Genomic DNA, 22,138 nt, shown 5'->3' with positions numbered 1-22,138 from the left:
TATTTTGAGCAGTGGAAGTTGTCTTGCAGGAAGGAAAGTAGAGGTGTTTAGATCTGGGCAAATGACTGCAAAATGTAAGACAGGAAAAAGTTTTGAGGGGCATTTTTAATGGTGTGAAATTTAAACAAAGACTCCGTTACCTTTTCAAAGCAGTAACATGACATTTGTTTAAATGCATCTGTGTAACTTTGACAGTTGAGATAAGAGTAAAGATTTAATAAGATTTTCATGGGGCAAAAGATCAAGGGGTGTAGGAGTTCCCTGGTCATTTGTGGCTTTACAAACCTACATCTTTGCTGTCACTGCTTCCCTGTGCTGGAATAATTGTTGACACTAAAAAACACACTGCTGTCGTTATATCCTGGTTAATTAACCAGATGATTCTGCAAGAAAATTTTCAAGGAAATTCCCCTGACAACTGGATATGCTGTGTTCTGGGGAAAAGTCTCTTCAAAATGGGATTTTAAATGGCTGATGCCTTCCCATATGTTTTCAAAGGTCAGATTTTAATTAAAAACCTTTAATTCACTTTGTCTCTAGGGTACAGTGGCAGAGTTACTCAGAAACAGCCAGCCTTCTTGATTTGATGGCTGAGAAACATTTCCTTGTTCTCTAACATAGGTCAGTGTCATTCTTCAGAGTTTACGTCTGACACATCAGTTATTAAAGAGCAACTATTTATTTCTAAATGTTGGCCAGTCTGAGCCATCTTCACAGGCTAAAAATCCTTGACTCTTGCCTTATCTCTAGATAATGGGTACAGCTTGTTATTCTTTTCTCTGAGATCATTGTTGACATTCAAGAATAAACCAGAGAAACTAAAACACCACTCTTGGAAACAAAACAAACAAACAAAAAACCCAAACCCCCAAAACAAACAAACAAACAAACCCCCCCCAAAAAAACAACACCCCCCCCACCACAACAACACCACCAAAAACCCAAACAACAACAACAACAAAGCCCAAACAAACAAACAAAAACCAAACCCAAAACAAACAAATAAACCCAGAAAAAAAACCAAACACCCAAACCAAACCAAACCAAAAAAAAAAAAGAGAGAGAGAGAGAGTAATAATTTTGAAAAAGGGCTCCAGTGGTTTTTTTTTGCCTCTGAGGACAGGAAACAGACCAGTAAGGGAACCAGAATACCAGAAGGCAGATTGGGAACTGAGATGGACACTGGGATGGACAGAGCAGAGTAGGTTCTGGTAGGGAAGGACATGGTAGGAAAAGCCTGGTAGGACAGGAATGGACATTCCTGAGTTTGCAGAGCAGGAGGAAGGTGGAAAGGGAGCTGGGGGAAGAGGGCAGCAGTGGAAACTAGAAGGAAAGAGGTGGGAGAACCATGCAGAGCAGGACTCACTGTGCACATGTAGGAGCAACTCCAGAAGGGTCTCTGCCACATTGTCCAAACCTGTGTGTGCTCAAACCTGCTCACTCTGAGGTGACAAAACAATTCTCTGGATATCCCTGCCTAACCTGAACCACATGAAGTAAAAAAATCAATAGAAGAACTTTTATATATATATTTTTTTACATAGAATGATCTTTCCAGCTTTTCAGGTAAGAGATATATCAAGGGGTTCCTGTAACGGTCAACAAGAAACAAGCTCATTATTTTCTTTTGGGAAAACAAGGATGAAAGCTCTGTGTAGGATAATTTGAAGGCTATGAGTCATTCACTAAAATTGTTTATTTTTTTATATATTCAATTTTAATAACTAGGATGAAAGAGCAGGTAGCAAAATGTAGGGTAATTCTGTGTGATTAGTCAGGTTTTATGTCTCTCTGATGGCATCTGTTAAGAGATAAAATTATAATTTGATTTTTCAAAAAATACACAGAGATTAACAGGAGTCTAAGAACTTTAGGAAGAAATAAGTGGTAAAATTTAGTGAAAAGTTTCTCACTCTGCCATGTTGTGGCCCTAAAGATCTTAATCTTTTGGGATTTTTCAGTGGGGAATGAATCTTGTCAGAGCAAATGGGATGTTAAATTTAATAATAAAGTGTGGCTGGAAATGTGTTCCTGAAGTTCACCAAGTGCTGAAAGAGCAGGAATGTTGTATAATGTTCATGTGAAAAGCTGACCGTGGAAATTCAGCGTAACCCACACTTGATGGGCAAAATGTCTGCTCCAGATTTTTAATGGAGATTCACCATCCCATTGTCCATGGGAGCCTTCAGTTTTCCAGGATCCAGTGCTCCTGTTTGTGTCTTTGAGCTGGCAAAGAGAACTTTGTCTCTTTAGCTGCTGAAGGGACCACAGAGACAACAGAACCACAAACACTGATAGAATTTAACAGCTCTGAAGAAGGAAATTCTGAAAGGCTCACCAGCAGCTTTTTTCTTCCAACTAATCCCATTATAGAGAGATGATTTCAAGAATGGCAAGACTGAATTTGGATCTTTCGCTTTTACAAATGAAGTAGTTTATAAAGCAGACTAAGACAACAAGTGAGATGGGGAGTAAAATGTAGCAGAGTTTCCTATGCAACCAGCCAGCAATCACATTTGGACAATCTTTAGTTTCAAAATTTCAATAAATTTCAAACTTGCTGAAATGCAATTAGTTTACCTTAAGGTAGAAGTTACATTTTCTCATGAAAAATCCAAACAGACCCAGCTAGAGGAGGTTACTCAGGGCCTCTTCCAGTCACAATTTGATCATCTCCAAGTCAGAGATTCCACAGCTTTGCCAGCCTGTTCCAGCATTTTATTTTCCTGATGGTAAAACAGAAAAATAATTCCTTGCCAGAGTCCCAGTTTGTCTCCTGCTTCTCATCCTCCCACTGTCAGGAAGAGTTTGGCTCCATCCCTTCTTAACCTTCCAGTTTAGGAACTGGTGGAGAGCAATATCACCTGAACTTCATAGGACTTTTAAGTTTTGGGTTTTTCTCGAGGGGTTGGGAGGGGGTGTTTGTGCGTCAGACCTCGCCTGAAGATCCCCATCAGCATTCAGGAATCTGGAAATTTCTTTCTCTGAACAAAATGTTCTCAAGGATTATTGCTGGCGGCTCTAAACTTCGGGGCCGACAGCACAAGGTGATGCAGAACTATTGGAAGAATAATAAACCAGCAGCACAATGTACCAATTAGATTAATTAGGTTTCAAAATGTGATGGATAACCGTGCTGTGTGCAGGGATGGGAAGCTCTGACCTGGCTCCTGAGAGGGAAACACACAAGCCACTGAGCCTCCCTGACATTTGGGGCTCTGAGAGTGTTCAGCTCCACAGATCCCTGCCCTGGTTGTCTCTCCCAATCTTGTCAATCTCCTCCTTGAAGCAGAATTCTTGATGGACTAATTACAGAGCTCCGGTTAGTTCACTAAGATCATTTCCCCTATAAATTAGCAATATGAGCACTGGCTCCTGTCTTTTCTGAGTTTGGCTCTGGCTTAGTTTTTACTGAATGAGGAACTCTTTGAAGTTTAAGTTAAAAACTACTATTTAAGTTTAAAAACTACTCCTGATCATGCTTTCATAATCTTTTATGTCACTTGTAATAAAAATAGGTCATGTTAAATATTTCAGATACTGAATGGGCACAAGTTTTTATGCTTATGCTCAGTATTGAACTCTGTTCACAAACTTTAAGAAAAAAAAAAGCATTAAGTGAGAAAACTCTGCTATTTATAGTGGTCTTGATATAGATTTGTTAAACTTAGATTTGCAAATGTTAATTGACCACAGTTCCTTCCAGTGTGTTCAAATGTTATGGTCCTTAGAGCAAACCTATTATTTTAATTATCATGCAAATGTCCCGGGTTTGTTTCCAACAAATATTAATTACTCTTTTTGCTCTTTTTTTTCCAGGGGATGTATATCAAATCAACATATGATGGACTACATGTAATCACAGGAACAACAGAAAATGTAAGATTCTTTATTTTAAAATACTTTAATCATTCTTACAATTATTTTCTGTGTATCTGCAGTGCATTTTGTAATAAGCGGCTTTAAACCAAGCCACTTTTTATTAATATCTGTTTTCCTTTTTTATGTATGTGTATCATATTACATTTGTAAAGCCTTAGAACCCTTGAAAATAGACATAGAAAAGCAGCTGTGTTGAAATTATTAATAACTAACACTATAATAAAGGAAATTCTCAAGCTTCTGACCTCAGTGATTCTTCAACATCCTGATTTCTAGGAGCATTCACACATTTTCTCTCTGTGGCACAAGTGGTTTCCTTTATATTCAGTACATGGTATTTTATGTTTTCTATCATTTGTAGTAAATATACAGAAGAGATCAATTATGATTTCCATTAGCCCCAGAGGTATTAAAAAACAAAACTGAACCAAAATCACAGAGAGCTTTGCAGCTCAAAGATCTGTGTGAGACATCCCAGGGACACTAAAGAGTGTGACAGGAACAGCAGCACAGCTTCTGGACATCCTCCTTGCTTCTTAACGTGCAATTCATAGCTGTAAATTTGAAAAAAAATTGAATTGACTTCAACTGCTGCCATCTAATTACTGTGACAGACTTCATAACACGACCCTTCTGGTTTTCATCTTGCCTTTTAATCCCACTGCTCCCATTCAGGCTTGGGTCTGCTCAAAGCCCAGAGCTGGGCAAGTGACAAGTTGAGGTTTTATACAGCTGATATTGAAATTATGGATTGCTGAGGCCCAAGGAACATAAAATGATCTCTGTGAGATGTAAATCCTGGTTGGCAAGTGCCAGTGCTCTGCTGGCCCATATGGGTGAGCTCCATGTGGGAAATTTTAATTGATTTAGATACATTGAGTAGCATTTATATGGGTTTTGTCAATGAAAACACATGGAAAGCCAGATGATTTGTATGTCACAATTTGGGAAGACAATTCTAATGCAAATTAAACTTAAAATTTGTTTGTTTATATTGTCACCATTGGCAGCATTTAGAAGTCTAAAAATAAATATATGTGTATCTTGGGTCCTGAAAATTATGACTGATCCATCTTGATTATGTTGGAGAGATTATGTTCATAGATTGAATTACTCATGCTGTAATTAATCCACTTTTTTACTATAATTCTAATTAATTTCAGAAATATAATGTAGTTAGTAGGAGAAATATTGATATATTTACAATTGAAATTCACAGGAAGAGTTACTAAGTTGCCAGCCACTAGAATTTTAATTTTTTTTTTATTTTGACTATCAAAACTTTTTGCTATGACACCACCAGAAGAAGTTGCTTTTTTTGGTTTTGCTAAAAATGTAATCACACATGCAGATAAACCAGCTTCAAAGACCTTTAACTTCTGGCGTTTCAGCAAATTGATTTTTTCATTCTTTTTGAAGGCATAATTGACCTCAGAGGCAGTGTTTAATTAGCTCAGTCCCATCCAAGTCAGGAAAGCAGCTAAAAAGAGAAAGAGCCAGGCCTTTGCTTTTCCCAGTAATGTCAGCTGAAGTTAAACATTGTGTTTGGTGGTTTTTACTGCAGTTTCCTGCTTACCTCTCATGCCCCATTCAAAGCCAAAGAGTTTGGTTAAAGTCACGTTGAATTCCAGGAATGTTTCTGCTCCACGTTTGCCCCTGGGCTGCCAAAACTCCGCAAAGGAGAATTCCTGTGGAAAGGAGAAAGTGGCTCTGGGGCCAGGTGGTTCTTCACATCGTCCACATGAAGTGTGGGGGTAAAATCCTGCTTTTTGTGGTGCAGAAGCAGTCAGGGGCAGGAGGGGAGGTCTGACTGCTGTGCCCAGGGTTTCGCCCAGGAATGACCAAAGCCCTGTTAGAGATCAGGCAGGTGAGGGGCTGGGATGAGGCTGCTCTTGGGCAGAGAAAAGTTGGGAATGAAAAAACAGCAGTGGGCAAAAAAGGTCAAAGCTGTGCTTGGAGTAGCCAAATCCCAGTGGGAATCACCGTGTCCAGCAGTGGCTGTTTGCCCTTTTGGCTGAGTGGGCAATAAATTACTAAAAAAAAAAAAAAAAAAAAGATTACAAAAGTTTATAAATGTCATTTCCTGCTCTCAGAGCACTGCATGGCCCTGGCAGCAGGGGCTGACCCTTGGCCCCTCAGAGATGAGCCTCTCTGGCATTTAATAACTCAGAAATAATTGCAGCCATTTCCTTGTCCCTGGCAATTTGGGTCTTTCTTGTATTGCCTCCTCATCTCTTTGTTCCTTTTGTTTGTTTACCTCGTGTTTTTAACCTCCATTCACAAAAGGAAGGAGTGGGATTTTGGGTTGAAGACAGTGCAGCTGAGGAGCTCTTGCCTGCAGTGAGGTCATGACCATAAACCTCTACACATCACTCTCAGTTCAGATAAATCCTTTCTTCCTTTGCATTTGATACATGGCTCGTGTGTTTATTGTGTTTAACAATTCATGTTTTAGGCTGGCTCTAGGGAGATATCCAGGGACTCAGCTACATTTTGGTAGCAGCTGTTTCTCTGTGCAGCTCTTCAGCAGGATTAGAGCCAGGACACTCCCTTTGGCTGCAAGTGGCTCCTTTTGTGCTTTTCCTAGGAATCTGTTTGCTTGGCAGGGAACCTGAGCTGTTTCTGGAGGGTTCTTTTGCTTTAAAAGTTACAGCATCGTTTGACAAGGGACAATCAGTCCTCTGCTCTCTCTGACCCTATATCTCATGGGTAAACTTCCCACCTTGTCCAAGTCTCCTGGCTGAACAGCCAGCTTCCACTGGGATTTATTTTCCAAGGTGATGCCTCTGCTCTTTAATTCTTTGTGGTTTTTCTTCCTCCTGAGGCCAGGTTGGTGCACTGTGTGTCAGTAGAACCCTCTCCTCAACCAGTGCACAGTGAAAAGAATTTGCTTTGAATTCTCAGTTGTCCAGTCCTGGGCCTGCTGATCTCCTGAATGCCCCTGATTTCTCTCACAGATTTAAATTTCCTCAAAGCATCTAAAAATTGCTTGTAAAATAGTAGTTGGCCATGTTTGAGTGGCTCCTCAATGGGTTTTAATCCATTTCCATGTGCACAGAACAAGCTATATTTAGGACAAGGGAGTTTTTCAGCTCCAAGATCACACTAAATGATGTGAATAGCGTGAGTACATAAAATCTCCTGAAGGGCAAGTCTCTTACATCCATTTGTAAATTACCACATTCTGTGTTCAAGTGGTTAATTTAGAGTGCTAAATCTGTCTGTCTTGGAGGTGCTGGAGCTGTATCTGAAGGTGTAAATATCCTGTGTGTGCAGAGCATCTTCAGTTCCCCTCAGCAGTGGCACTGCTCTGTAGAGGACTGAGCCCTGATTTCTGACCCACACCTGGCTGCTCCAGCCCTGTCCCAGGCTGTGTTGTAATAGATTTAATTCCCCATGATGTGGATTCACCCAGTGTTCTCCCAGCAAGGTTGTGACAGCTCAGCTAAACCCAATGGAACAGCTCAGCTGGCCAAAAATGGCAACTGGAATTCTAGGTTGGAAAGGCAAATGGAATTCTAGATTATTTCATCAAATTTTATCAGGAAAAAAACCTGTTCCTAAGGAATATGACCAGTTATCATTATTTGACAGCAATAAGACTTCTTTAGCACAGCTTCCTCCAGTATTCATTGTAATTCCTGCTCTTTCCTTCCACCTCCTCTGTAAAGTAAATGTTTTCTCTCTTGTCCTCAGTCTCCTGCTGACCAGTGTAAGAAAATCCATGCTGGTGATGAGGTGATCCAGGTCAATCACCAAACTGTGGTAAGTATTTTGGAAATTTTGTGCTGCAGCTTTTGCCTGCTCTGGTAAAAAGTACTGATGCATTCTTTACGCTGATAAAAAGTACTGATGCATTCTTTGCCCAACTATATTATTATTGTTGTTATTTATGTCTTTTTAAACATCATATTCACTGCTTATTCTTAATAAGAAAAGGCTAAATTGAGTCCATAACTAGCCCAGAAGGATTAAGCCAAATTTACATTTTGCACAGCTGCTGTTCAACATCATACTCTTCTTATATAAGGAGATCCAAGAATATTTCCTTGAAGTTCTTAGACTTCTCATTATGCACTTGCCAGCTGGTTTAGCTTCTCCTCTTGAACAGAATTTTGCATTCTGTTTAATGCAGGATCCAGATTAATAATGCAGAAGTGTTGTAACAGCCATGTATTCTGAATCCATTGGGGGGAAGATATAAAAATGATTAAAGGGTTGATAGAAATCTGCCAGGTTTGGGCATTCTCAGAGGAAGATTTATTTTTAAGATACTCAAAAGCACGTGGATGCTGAACCTCAGTATTGAAGTATGTAATTTAAATATAATTTAAATAGCTCCAATGTTTCTGGAGATACAGGTGAAAGGAACAATGGTATTTTTTTGTTCTTAGGCATGAGTAGTGCCAAGGACAATGATAACTTCCTAAGAAACTCCTAATTTAGAAGTTCATTTTGTCCTGGTGAACCTCATCTCCAGACACAGAGGCTGCAAAATTAAGAAATCTCTTTCTGTCTGTCACTTGTGTGAAATGGAAATATGAAAGTCTGGCTATTAAAATCTTATGATTAGAGAGCAAATATTTTCTCTTGAAAAGAAGTATAACTTATTCATTTACACTTTAAATGTTAATGCAACACACAGCTCTTATCTGTATTAGAGTGTTGTCATAGTTACAAGCTGAAATATGCATTAGACTGGCTTTCTCCATCAAACACACTCTTCAAGTGACAGATCTGATTTAATCTTGACTCCCATAGGTGAAATCCCCCATTCAGCTTCTCAATAACTGGCTTTTTTAGGAACTCTCTCCATGTCTGTTATTACAGCAGGCTCAAGGTGGTTGATACTTGTAATCCCTTTCCACCTGAGGGCACAGGACCAACAGCTGAGTCAAGTCCATGAAAGAATTTTTGTCTTTAACCCCCCCACCCCTCATAATACATTAATTATTCATTCTGAAGTTTCTAACAAGCCAAGGAAAGAGATAAATGGTACCGGCTCTTTTGGAAATTTATTCTTTCTTTGAAATGGCTGGGAAAGTCTCACTATGTCTTCAGTTTGGAAAATCAGTAATAGTGGGTCTTTGTGTGGTTCAAAGGTGTGTGTCCAGCTCTCATCCCTCACAGATTAGAAGTTTTAGTATTTTAAATATCTCTTAGATCTTCAAGTGTGTCCTTTAATTCTGGCACTCCTTGCTGCAAACCACCCTCAGCTCTGCTCCTTCTTCCCCTAAGTTATCATGTTATGATGATCCATATTTTGCTTATAATTAGCATTATTTCCATTAGTGGACTGGAATAATTCAAAGGCAACAGCTCATTACATTTCCACATAATCAATATTCTAATATTAGCTCATAAAGAGGGGTGTAACCCTTTTGAAATTAATGACTGAGGGGTTAGAGAACTTGCAGATCTCTGTTGTTCCTACAGATCTCTGTTGTTCCTACCTTTTCTGGTTTTCCAGAAAAGATGGAAAACAGATTTCTGTGTTATCATGACCAAGATATTTGCTTAAGATTGATATTTCTGTAGCATTTTCTACCAATATTTTTTATTATATCAAATACAAATCCCCTTCAACACAATGTGTTTAGAAGAACCTGTTCTGAAGATGATTAGAAAATGTGATTTTGTCCTGCCACTGCTGGAAATACTTCCCTGAGCAGAGGAAGTATGGATCTCTTTTAGCAGATTCCAATCCTATAGCTAACTACAGGCACCATTTAATCTGATTTTGACTGAACTAGGCCAGTGTATTTTCTAGATAAATTCATATTCATTTAATATGATCATTTGAGTTTTAAAACTTTCATTGATGTTCCCACAACCTGTAATAAATTGCTCTGGCAGTTAATTATTCTCATTGCTGTGGGGGAAAAAGTCATTTTATTTGTAGTCTATATTTGTCTGGCACAAGCTTCCAGTCCTTTGATCTTGATGTATTTTTATCTCTTAAATTGGAGAGCAGGTTTCTCTTTTAGGTATTTTCAGGATGCAATCAAATTAGCTCATCACTTTTTTTTTAGTAAGGTGGATAATTTGAGCACTTCCAGTTTGTCATCCTAATGCATGACCCTCCTCAGCATCCTCTTTAAATTCCCAATTGTAGGAGTCTGGATTTTTCACAGGGAGTTATGGAGCTTCTCAGGGCAAGGATTCACTCATGCGTGGGGCAGAACTCTGATGCTGAAAGAGTAAAAATGAGACTACAGAGCCAGGAGCTCTTCCAGGGGAGGGTTAGGTTGGATTTCAGGAAAATCTTCTCCCCCCACAGAGGGGAAGCAGCCCTGAATAGACTCTCCAGGAAATTTTAAGGTTTTCCTGCATTTTAAAGTTTTACTTGACTTTTCCAACAGCTTTTCAATGGACTACAGTGGAGTGTTCAGAAGTGTTCAGTGTAAAGGAGAGCTGCTTCCAAATTATGTAATGCAACCACTGAAAAAGTGAGAAATAAAAGCCTTTCCAAGTGGAATCTGGTCTAACCAAGGAACACTCTGTAATACAATTACGAAGATCAAAGAAAAAATAACAGTACTTTAAGAAAGGAATTAATTAAAATGGGCGATTCACCACTGGCTGTTAAGATCATTTACTCATTATCCAATTTCCTCATTTGCTTTTCTGCTTGTTCTTCTTGCTTATAAGATTTTAATAAAACAGTGTGAGAAACTTTAAGTTATACATTCTAAATTACTGCCACCCTAACTCTTTATTTTTCTCTGCAATAACAACAGGCATCAATTCTGCCTGTGCCTTGTAGATTTTTAGTCCCTCTCCTGTAAAATTATACAGAAGTACTAAAGGTGCCAGTGTAGCACTTCTTTGTTTGCAAAATTAACAATTACTCCTTAGGTGGTGTATTTTCTGCTGCTTAGTTGAAATAATAGATTTTATATTGCAATTCTTTTTCAGCATAAAATTACGAAAATTAAATTGTGTTAAGGTTCCTTTTTTGATAGTTTTTTCAGACAGTGAGAATATTGAAGTTCAAATAAATATTGATTAATCTACCTGACCACCTGTAAAATATGTGGATTCTTCTGGATAGAGAGAAGTGATCTGTAAACAAGGGAAAACTCAATTTCTCTCTTTCCATTTTTTTTTTTTTTTTTTTTTTTTTTTTTTTTTTTTTTTTTTTTTTTGTGGGGGATTTGAAGGTTATTTCATAGGACAGAGAACAATAATAAGGCTTTTAGTAATTCCTGTTGAAAGCTCCATGTTACTCAGGAGCACCTGGCAAGGCTCCAGAAGTCAGAATGTTGTAATTAATCCCAAACCAACAGAGCACCACAGAGCTGAAGTGACTGAAAATGGCAGAGATGATCTTGGAATTAATCAGGAACAGGTTTCCAGGAGGAACTGAGTTTGGGTACCATTGTCTTGACATTAGTATTATCCTTCCTGAAATACTGTGTGATCTTCAGGTCATTTACAGCTATCAAAGGCGTTAAGTTAGATAGGAGGATTAAAAAAATGTAATGGGTAAAAAGGAAAATGTTTCGTCTGTCTCATAGGAAGAGAAATTATTTAAGGATTTCAGTTTGGTTAACTCAGCCAGCTGAGGTTGAGACAGAATTCCTCTTTCTCCACAGACAGAGGCAATAAAGACCAGCAAGAGAAATAACTCCTAAAGGCATAAAACACTGCTATGCCAGAGCAAGAGGCCACAGAAATATCTGTAATAAATCTGTTGTGTTACATGCTTCTTATATTCTCTTGAAACTGCTGCCGGTTTCAGCTAAAGTAGTTGAATTTTCACAGTCGAGGTTGTTCTTTGGAATGATGGATCCTGTGCTTTCAAGGGCACAGAAGAAAGATGGGGACAGGGTTTTTAGTAGGGTCTGTTGTAGAGGGGCAACGACGTTGTACTGAAAGAGAGAAGATTTGGACTAGATCTAAGGAAGACTTTTTTTTTGCAACGAAACACAGGCACAGGTTGCTCAGCAAAGCTGTGGCTGCCCCATCCCTGGAAGTGCCCAAAGACAGGGCTCTGAGCAACCCACTTGAGAATATCCCTGCTCCTGGCAGGGGGAGGTTGGACTAAATGACATTTAAATGTCCCTTCAGACCCCAAATATACTTAGATTCTAAAAACATGATCAGCAGCCTAGTGCAGTTTCGTACTGATGGTTGTCAAATTACATGCTTGAAATTAAGTGTGTCAAGAGCCTGGCACAATGAAATCATTTCAGCACTAATTTATTTGTGTGAAGACAGTCATTGAATTAATACCCTCAGTGTCTGTTTGCTGAATTGTAAATATGAGTCCTAATGAGAGCTCATTTTAGGTGGAGGTAATTCTGTAAATGTAGTGCCAGGTCAGACCATCTGTGTTTCAGCACATTCTGTGTTGGGAAATGCAAGCAGGGGGAAATTAAAAAAAGGACAAAAGATGTCATGAGAATTTGAACTTCTTTCCCCAAAAGATGTCCTTCTGTTCCCAAACAAAGTGCCACATGTTACTTATTCTCCAGATTCTGCCTTTCAGAAAGGCTCACTAAAGCCTCTCTTCCAGCAGTGGATCTTGCTTCTTCTTGGATTCTTGCTGTGTTTCTCCGTTAGTTAATGAAAATAACTATGTAAGATAATGGGAGAACATTTGGTTTTCCATCATCAATTATTGTTGGGAGCAGCTTGAATATTAATGAGAGTGAATCAGCTACAGGTGTTAATGACGAGCTTCCCATTCAGTGACAGAAAAGTCTTATGATCTTCCAGCACATTTTTGTCTAATAATAATTTCTGATTTCCATGTTAATCAAACCAGCTCCCTTGATTAATTCCCTAACGAGGCAAAGTGAATTACTTAAAATATTAAAAAGATGATAGTCTGCTTCCTTAAAAAAAGTTGAGTTTACACTAGCTGGGTTTTTTGGGTTTGGTTTTTGTGGGGTTTTTTTAATGCAAATATGAAGACAGGTCAAACCTTGCAGGTTCAAGTAAATATCCAGATGGCTTTGCTTATGTATTTGAAGAGTCATGAGGGGAAACATCTGTCCTGGTTCCTGTGAGGGGTTACTGCAGTCAGAGCAGAATTACTTGCTTTCAGGTGGTGTGCAACAAAGTGGGATATAAATATTTAGAAAATATTTGGCACAACTGATTTCCAGACCAAATGCCTGACAAGAGAGCTTTTAAATTCCTGTTAGTTACTGCTCTTTGTGTCCCCACTCCAGGTAACAGCAAAGCTGGCAGGTGATCCAGGGAATGGATCAGGCAAATTAGGGTGTGACCTCCTTCCTTCTGCAAGGTGCACCCAGTGCTTTTGTATTTCTTAAAACTTTTCCACTTTTCTGAGTCCTGATAGGGTTTGGTAAGGCAGTGAAGGAACTGAGGAACCCCATTCCTGCCTTGTCCCCAGAATTTTTAGGGAGAGCAGAGGAAAGAAACAGATGCCTCTCTCCGCTGTGCACCCCCAGTTCCACTGTCTGAGCTAATTTTTACTTCGAAATTCCTGCCACAACAAACAGGTATAATATGTTTGGGAGAAATTGGCAGGGAGGTGAATGACTGCTGTGGGGGTTCAGACCACTGGAATCCTCTGATAAACACCACCATGTTCAGCAGCTCAGCTGTTTTCTCACTTCCTTTTGATAGACAAATATATCATGCACTTCATGCCTCTGCAGACACTCAGAAATGTACAGATTTTTTTTTTCCAATTTTATTTTTCTTGTCTGCATCTGTAGCATTAGGAGGTTTTTTTTTGTATGGCTTTTTTCATACAGATCTATGGTGAGTCATCGCCAGGCAAGTAGGCTTTATTTTTAAAAGGTAGAAAAGGTGCTTTTCCAGCATGAACAGTTTGAATTTATAACAGTGCTGAAGTCTCTACTGCTGGTAGGATGCATTCCAAATCCCATTCATGCAAATCCAGATCTTCTGAATGAGAAGGAACAAAGTCATTATGAGGAGAGTCTAAAGAAGACATAATAACTCTTCTTTGCTGTTAATGAAAGTGGGTTATGTTTTTTCATGGTTTTCTGAACATACTAGTTAAGGAGTCTCAGCCACAAAATCATCAGGTTTGGGCCTACAAAATTACCTCAGCATTGTGGAATTTCCTGGTAAAGAAATTAATTGTTTCAACAATTAGTATTTTTGGAACTATTATTTTTAAAATTGCTAAATTCTTAATTTTCCACTGCATGATTTCTATGAGAAAACTGACAAATCCTTTAATATAGACAGTAGTCCACAAGTGTTCTTTTTTTACCTGGAGCTCCTCTTTCCACACTGAGGATGTACAAACAAATAAAAATTAATGATTGTGGCAATTTTAAGTGTAAACCATGAAAATGTCAAACATCTGCCTGTCTCTGACCAATCTGAGTCAATTCTTTTTACATTCTTCTGGGTTTCTTCCAACTTAAGTATCTAAATTAGCACCCGTTTTTCATTTATGGAGGAAAATAAAAAGTATCACATCGGTCTTTTATCTCTTCATTATTCTAATTTTAATTTCACTTTCCTTACTGAAATAGCTTAACCCATTTTGTAGAGTTTGATTTTGATTTTATGTGCTAAAAGTCTTAAAAAAAGCAAAATACCTTTCTGGAGAATGCATCTTACCAGAGCTAGAAGTCAGTAACTGCTTTAAAGACTGATTCTTGGGACTAAATATCATCATCTGACTCAAGGGCTGGTTTTCAACTAAGATTTTTAATCCATTGTAATGACTTCTCTTTTTTTCAGAGATATTTTTAGTAATACAATTTATAATAATTTGTCCAAATTCCTGAGAGCATTCTATCATCACCCAGTAGTAATGACTGCAGCCAGTTCTCTGATAGATCTTGGTATTTAATGGCTTTGTCATTAAAGTTCTCATTGAAATAATTTATCATTAACTTAATTATTTATCATTCCTTTCTAAAAGAAGTCCATGGAACTCTAAGGATTTCGGCAATCTGAAACTTACATCAATCTATAAAAATCAAAGAGAGTTCCATTTGATTTCTATAATTGAGTAAAAGAGAAAAAAAATATGGGCTTTTATAAACACAGTCCAAACTGGAGGAGTTTTTGGGATGCAAGCTGCCATCCTTGAGTTTGTTTGTGTGTGACCTATTTACAATTACTGCTGCTTTCTGGTTTCCTGTGGCCAGTGCATTTCTAGAAAGCTTTCTGTAGAAAAGCAGCATCAGAAATAGAACAGAACTTTTAAAAGCTTTTAAAATCCCTTTTGGAATTCCAACACATCTTGCAGTTCTGTCCCAGGTGGATGTTCACAGTGGGATCCTGGCTTTGGCCCACCGCGCAGGCAGCTTGGAGCCTTACAGTCAGTATCCCAGATTCTCTTCAGCCCTTAGAAGAGGATTTTAGTTCAAATCTCTTGGAGGTTGTATTCTATTATTTTCCCTTCACCTCTTTGTATAATCAGATATTATCTTCCTCTAAGAGGAAGTCATTATAAACTCCACCTGATAAAACAAGGGGGTGAATGGAGACTGCCATGTGTCTGAGCACCTGAAAAATTTATTTTCCTAGTTTTGAATAGCAGTGGGAATTCACACTTTGATCAGAAGAGAAATTATGATCAAAATGTTTTTAGTGAACACTGACAAGTCAAACCTGGGCAGTATAAAAATATTTCCTGCTCGCGTATATTGGTGCTGTTCCTGTTCTGGGATTCACTAAGCTTTTCATTCTCACAAGTTCATTTCATGGCTGGTGCAGTTGCCTTGGGAAGGTTGTATCTGGGAATTCTGTATGGACACAGCATTCCAATTCCTGCTCAGGGCAGGTCTGCTCCGATTTGTGGCAGTCACAACATTCGTGGCAGGTCCTTACCATGGACAGGGACTGCTGCTCTAAAAGTCTGCTCTGACTGGGACAGAAAATGCAGAGGAAAGAGAAAACCCGTACAAATATTTTTTTCTGCTTTTGTGTATAAATAATTCATGGTAAATTCCTATTTTAATAATCGAGATGACTAAGAAATGTCTCTAAGTAGATTTTTTTTTTTTCTGAGTGGCACATCTTTACAGTACCAGTGATGTCCTTTTTTATGGCTCTGTTTGCAATTTACAGTAACTTGGAGACTCAGCTGTGTCCAGGGGCTGTACAGATAAACCAATAAATGATCATTTATCTCCAGTCAGGGTCTTACAGCTCCTACATACGTGCTACATATGTTGTTCCAGCACAGTCTGGCTTCCTCCTCAGCACTCACTGTTGCAACTCAGAGCCCAGACTGAAATGATTTCATGACTTCTAGACCTCATCTGCTGATTTAAAACGTTCAGTGATCTCATAAGTTATTGAAAGGGTAACAAGTGTTCACTTCTGCCTTATTTTGTTCAGGAACTTGGGTAAAGAAAAAAAAAAAAAGTAAAAATCCAGCTGCAGCAGCAGGATTTCAGTCCCACAGAGTTTATAAAAAGTGCTTATGTTTGCAAGGAGCAGGTTGTAATAGACCTCGTTGGTTAGCAGAACATTTCCTTCACGTTTCAAGTTAAATGAAAAGCTTTCGAACTTCAATTATGGGCTTTTTCCTTAGGTTGGCTGGCAGTTAAAGAACCTAGTAAATGCACTGTGGGAAGACCCAAATGGAGTGATTTTAACCTTGAAAAAACGTCCTCAGAATACCCTGGTTTCTGCTCCTGCCCTTCTGAAGAACGTGAGGTGGAAGCCTCTGGCACTGCAGGTAAAGTGTCTGCTGCAATGATGCAATGTCATGGTAAATCCTTTATTCAAGGGAAAACATTGGAATTTTACCTCCCAGTGAAAGGAACAGGAGCCTGTCCCAAAGTCCTCTGGAGCAGAGCGCTGAGATAAATAAGTGTGGCAATGATCAGATTGTTTTCTCCATTGTTGCGTTGTCACGGCTGTTCCTGCCCTGGCTAACCCTGACACCGCAGCAGGAAAGGTACTCTCCAGTGACCAGGTCACCTTGGAGATCCTGTGGGTCCTGGCTGGCCCTTGGCTGGAGGCAGTGATGGCGCGAGAGAGAAAGAGGGGACACTGTTGAGGGTCAACCAAACTGGGTTTATTTGCCCAGGGTGTCTGCCTCAAGAGAGTCCAGAGTCACCCTTTGTGCAATAACTTTTATCCCGGGGGTGGTACAGAGGGATGGGTTCTGTGTGGGTCCAATCAGAGGTAACTCAGGCGTGGCTCAAGACACAATAGACACACAGGGGAACAAACCAAGGTGGGGTAGGAGGGGAAATCAGGAATCCTGTCCTATCACTCGAGGCTCCCCCTAGAACTTTCCAGAGGTAAGGAGAGGCCTCGAGGTGACAGGCAGGGCCCCTGGGTTACATAACAAAGGATTGACAGAAAACGGTGACTGGGGTAAACCAAGCGGGGAATAACCAAAGGGGTACATGGAACAAACCATTATAAATAACTTCAAGTAATGAAAACATACATAACCCAAAACACACCACCACATCTCCCCCTTTTCTTTTTATTAGAACGAGGAGAACTGTGGCTGAGGGGCTAGATGCTCAGAGTCAGGATGTAAGTCCCCAAACCATTGCTGGTTCGTAGGCCAGTCCTCGAAAGGAACCGGCCACTGTCCCTCTTCTCCGGGAATGTAGTTCTCCTCGTCGTCTTGTCCTTCTGGTACCTCTTCTTCCGGTGCAGTAGGGATGGTGAGGTGATTTGCATTGGGGAGTGTGGTGGAAACAGAAAGTAGTCTATAAATAAGTCTCTTTAAGAGTCCAAATGCAACAGAAATAATTATTATAATAAATAAAACCAAAAGTCCAGTCTTTATAATAGATCCAGCCCATCTGGAGACACCCCAGTTTCCCAGAATTTGGTCAGCAGCAGGAGACTGGAGACAGTCGCAGCTCTCAGGAGGTGGGCTGCCATGGGTGTCTTCCTCAGGGCTGTTTCCATTGCTCAACCTGAGGAAACTTAAGGTATAACATAATTAAATAAAGAGCCACACCTGAGTCAAATGGGGATAGGACTCCACTCTGGACTGACTGACTTCTTCTTCCTTCTCCAGGAAGCCACCGTTACCTGACTTGCCTTTTTTCCAGAGGCCTTGGGGACGTAGGGCCTCACCCACTTGGAGGGAACCCACCGCAAACCGGCAGGCGTGGAAACGCAGGCGTACCCGCGCCCCCAAGTGACTAAGTCATGAGGTCCCTCCGTTCCCAAGGTCTCCGGGTCCTTCACAAGGACCTTCGGTCTCTCCCGCAGAGCCAGTTGTCCGCTCCCCCCGAAATGTTTTATAATCGGTGGATTAAGTGCTTCAAAGGAGCAATTTAAGAAATTTAGTGTGAACAAAGCCCGGGCAAGCCGTACCGAGGGAGGCTCGATCTTAAGAACCTGTTGCTGTTGACACAGGACTCTCTTCAGATTTGAATGAGTCCTTTCCACGATCGCCTGGCCTGTCGGGGAGTGGGGGATGCCTGTTTTATGTTCCACACCCCATTGCTGCAGGAAACTGCAGAACTCCCTGGACTTGTACGCAGGGCCATTGTCAGTTTTTATGGACTTTGGGATGCCCAGGCAGGAGAAAGCCTGAATTAGATGCTTGATAGCATCTGCAGATTTCTCCCCTGTGTGGGCAGAGGCATAGACAGCTCCTGAGAAGGTGTCCATTGAGACGTGCACATACTTCTGCTTCCCAAACTGAGGGAAGTGTGTGACGTCTGTCTGCCACACCTCGCAGCTGTTAAGTCCCCGAGGATTCACTCCCGCACTCATGGTGGGGAGGGCATGTTGCTGACAATTGGGACATCCGGCCACGATCGCCTTGGCCTGATCCCGAGTAAGGTGGAAACGCCGGACCAGACCTGGCGCATTCTGGTGAAAGAGCTGGTGACTGATCTTGGCTTGCTCGAAAATATTCGGCAGTGGGGCCATTTCAGCAGGAGCAGCAAGAGCATCAGCTCTCCTGTTTCCCTCTGCAATGAACCCTGGCAGATCCGTGTGCGACCTGGTATGCATCACGTAAAATGAGTGCTCTCGGTGGGAAATCAGCTTAACTAATTTCGAGAGCAACTCGAACAGCACAATGTTGGACACCTCCTGCAGAATAGACTTTTCTGCTCTGGACACTACTCCAGCGACATAGGCCGAATCAGTTACTAAATTGAATGGTTCAGAGAACCTCTCGAAAGCCCTGACGACTGCAGCCAACTCAGCAACTTGAGGTGATCCCTCAACTTCTGCAACATCTGACTCCCACTGCTGAGTTTTAGGGTCCTTCCAAGTCATCACTGACTTATGGGACCTCCCGGACGCGTCTGTAAAAATGGTCAAGGCATCAAGAGGCCTTTTGCTCTGAACGCTTTCCAATGCCAATTTAAATTGAGCGTCCTGATTAAAAATTTTATGGGCAGGCCGATGGATAGAAATTTGTCCCGAGTAATTATCCAGCGCGAACTGCAGCGCTTCATTTTCCTGAAGCAGGTGTTCCAGCATTGCTTTTGTAATTTGGCCCGATTTTAGCCTAATCGGTACGTGAATGCATTCAAAGTCGCAACCAGCCAGTTCTCTAAGCCGGACTCTGGCTTTCCGGATTAGATCTGCCATCAGCTCCTGCGGCCGTGTCATTCTCTTGGACCTCTGGTAGCTGAGAAAGACCCACTCTATAATCAAAAGAGGATCTTCTCCGCCTCGGTCCCTTTTGGGAATGGTGGCAACTTTCCCGTCCCATTGAAATATCACCCCGTGGAGGTGTGGCAACTGTCCTAAAATGATGAATTTAAATGGCAGGTCAGGGTCACACCTGCTGGCCTGTCTTGTGGACATTGCTGTTTGGACCCTTTCCAGGGCTTTCTTTGCCTCTGGGGTGAGTGACCTAGGGGAACTCAGCCCCTCTCCCCCTTTCAATAAATTGAAAAGAGGGGCTAGGTCTTCGGTGGATAGACCCAGCCAAGGCCTCACCCAGTTCAAAGCTCCACACAGTTGATGGACATCCGCAAGAGTCGCAATATTGGTTTTAATAGCCAATTTTTGCGGAACAATGGTCCGTTTACTGATTTCAAGCCCTAAGTACCTCCAGGGCGGCATCTTCTGAATTTTTGACTCCTGCAGCTCGAACCCTGCATCAACCAGTGCAGTCACTGTCAGGTCAAGTGCGTGGGTCAACAGGTCGTCAGTTGGGGCGCACACGAGCACATCATCCATATAGTGATGAATAATGGTCTCGTGTGCGGCTGCACGGACTGGGGACAGCAGGGAAGAGACATACCACTGGCATATGACTGGGCTGTTCTTCATGCCCTGTGGCAAAACTTTCCAATGGTACCTCTTCCGAGGGGCCTCCCGGTTGATGGTAGGAACCGAGAAGGCAAAGCGTGGGGCATCATCAGGGTGCAGAGGAATCTGAAAGAAACAATCTTTAATATCAATGACAGCCAAATTCCAATTTCGGGGGAGCATGGTTGGGGAGGGCATTCCTGGTTGAAGAGAACCCATATCCTCAATGCATTCATTAATTTTTCGGAGGTCGTGGAGGAGGCGCCACCTGGTCGTATCTGATTTCTGAATGCAAAACACCGGGGAGTTCCATGGAGACGTGGTTTCCTCGATGTTGCCCTTCTTTAGCTGCTCCTCCACGAGCTCATTGAGCGCCTTTAATTTCTGTTTTGATAGCGGCCACTGTTCCACCCATACTGGGTCATTCGTTTTCCAATTCAGTTTTTGGATGGGGCGCTTCTCAGTGACCGCCGCCCTAAAATCCTTTGGAGGGTCGGGTATGTCAATTTTGACCCCCCACTGGGCCATCAGGTCTCTTCCCCACAGGGGTGCCTCATAGTCTAAAACGAAAGGACGAAGGGTAGCCAATTGTCCTTTCGGCCCCTCAATTTGTACCACGCTCTTTGATTGTCTGGCCAATTGCATGCCCCCTACACCTTTAACGTGTCCAGCCACGCTTTGCAAAGCCCAATGTGACGGCCACATCTTTTGTGGTATAATTGTCACATCTGCCCCAGTGTCTAGGAGACCTTCTACCGTGGTGGTCTCCCCACCCACCGTGAGTTTACATGTCTCTTTAGGTTTGTCCTTCCCAATCGCCCTTACCGCGTTCACCTGCGGGGTGGCGTCTGTGTCAGCTGGAATTACCTGGGCAATGACTTGCCCCTTGGGAAGGAAGGTTGGTGGGTTTAGACAGTGCAGCCAAAGGACAAATCGCTCAGGGTCAGATGTTATCAACCCCGGAGCAACCTCTATCTCCTGAGGTGTGTATTTACAGTCCCCAACGACGACAAACTTTCCCTCGATACGATGCCACGTACCTCGTTCTCTGGCCACTACAGCAGTGTGCCAATCGCGATTTCGAAGGTGGAGCGGCTCAACGAGACTCAGGCGAAACGGCTCGTACCAGGAGTCAGTTGTCAGTGTGACCGATGGGGGAGGCAAGATCAGGCGTGCTGTCCGGTCCGGTGGATCCTGAAGAGGATCTGTGGAAAAAGTCAGTTTAGTGTCATGTTTGTCAGTCAGTCCAGAGGATTTGTCCCTTCCCCCCCCCCCTTTTAGCTCGGGCCACCCGATTTTTGTCATCGCGCTGGGTGGTCCCGCGCTCTCCCTCTAGTTTTTTTGAAGCCTTGTCGGGCAGCTACAACCCCCCCCCCTTTCCCTTCCCGTCCCTGAACTGGTCAAATTCTTTCTTTAAGGGGCATTGCTGACACCAATGTCCCCCTTTCCCGCACAATGCACAAGGCCTATCAGCGGCTCCCCGAAAGGAGCGCTTCCTCTGAGCCGGGGTGCGGGTAGCCGGCGGAACAGTCGATGGTCGGGCATCATTAGCAACAGCGGCAGCAGCAGCAGGAGGTCTCCCCTTCCGTTGATCTCCTGAGGGCCCAATGAGCGGAACTCTTTGCTCGCAGACCTCGAGCATATCTTCTAGTGTAGGAGGAGGATTCAGCGGCAATGTGAGGATTGCAGCTTTGCACTTCTCGTTGGCATTCGCGAATGCCAACTGCCCCAACACCTCCTCTCGAGCCGCCTCTCGTCGAACCTGGACTTCGACAGCCTTGGTGAGACGCTCGACAAAGTGAATAAACGGCTCAGCTGGACCCTGAAAAATCTTTGAATGATGCGGGAGGGGACCCGCAGGCTGCATTTTTAAAAATGCCCTTTCCGCGGCCTCTGTGACTTGTTCTAGGACGGGGGGTGGGATGTCAGAAGCCTGCACCCTCGCATCTGCCCACCGGCCCTCACCGCTTAGGTGGTTAAGGGTGAGGTCGAGCCCTTTCTCATCTGTCGCCGTAGTAGGATCCTCTAACAGACTCAGGAGGGCGTCCTGTAAAATACGCTTCCACGATCTCTCCCAAACCTT

At 42.0% G+C, this 22,138-nt stretch overlaps 1 protein-coding gene across 1 annotated transcript in view; it reads left to right on the top strand.

The window, feature by feature from the left end:
* The window catches only part of LOC136374146 (connector enhancer of kinase suppressor of ras 2-like), a 176,990-nt gene that overhangs the window by 101,413 nt on the left and 53,439 nt on the right, over positions 1-22,138 (top strand). The window contains exons 8-10 of the mRNA XM_066339365.1: positions 3,820-3,879; positions 7,579-7,647; positions 16,391-16,537. Of these exons, the coding sequence (XP_066195462.1) occupies positions 3,820-3,879; positions 7,579-7,647; positions 16,391-16,537 (276 nt within the window). The remainder of the gene's footprint in view (positions 1-3,819; positions 3,880-7,578; positions 7,648-16,390; positions 16,538-22,138) is intronic.

The sequence above is a fragment of the Sylvia atricapilla genome, chromosome Z (assembly GCF_009819655.1).
Source record: "Sylvia atricapilla isolate bSylAtr1 chromosome Z, bSylAtr1.pri, whole genome shotgun sequence".
Taxonomy (NCBI): domain Eukaryota; kingdom Metazoa; phylum Chordata; class Aves; order Passeriformes; family Sylviidae; genus Sylvia; species Sylvia atricapilla.
The sequence above is the reverse complement of the archived record's forward strand: the minus strand, read 5'-3'. Positions and strand labels throughout refer to the sequence as shown.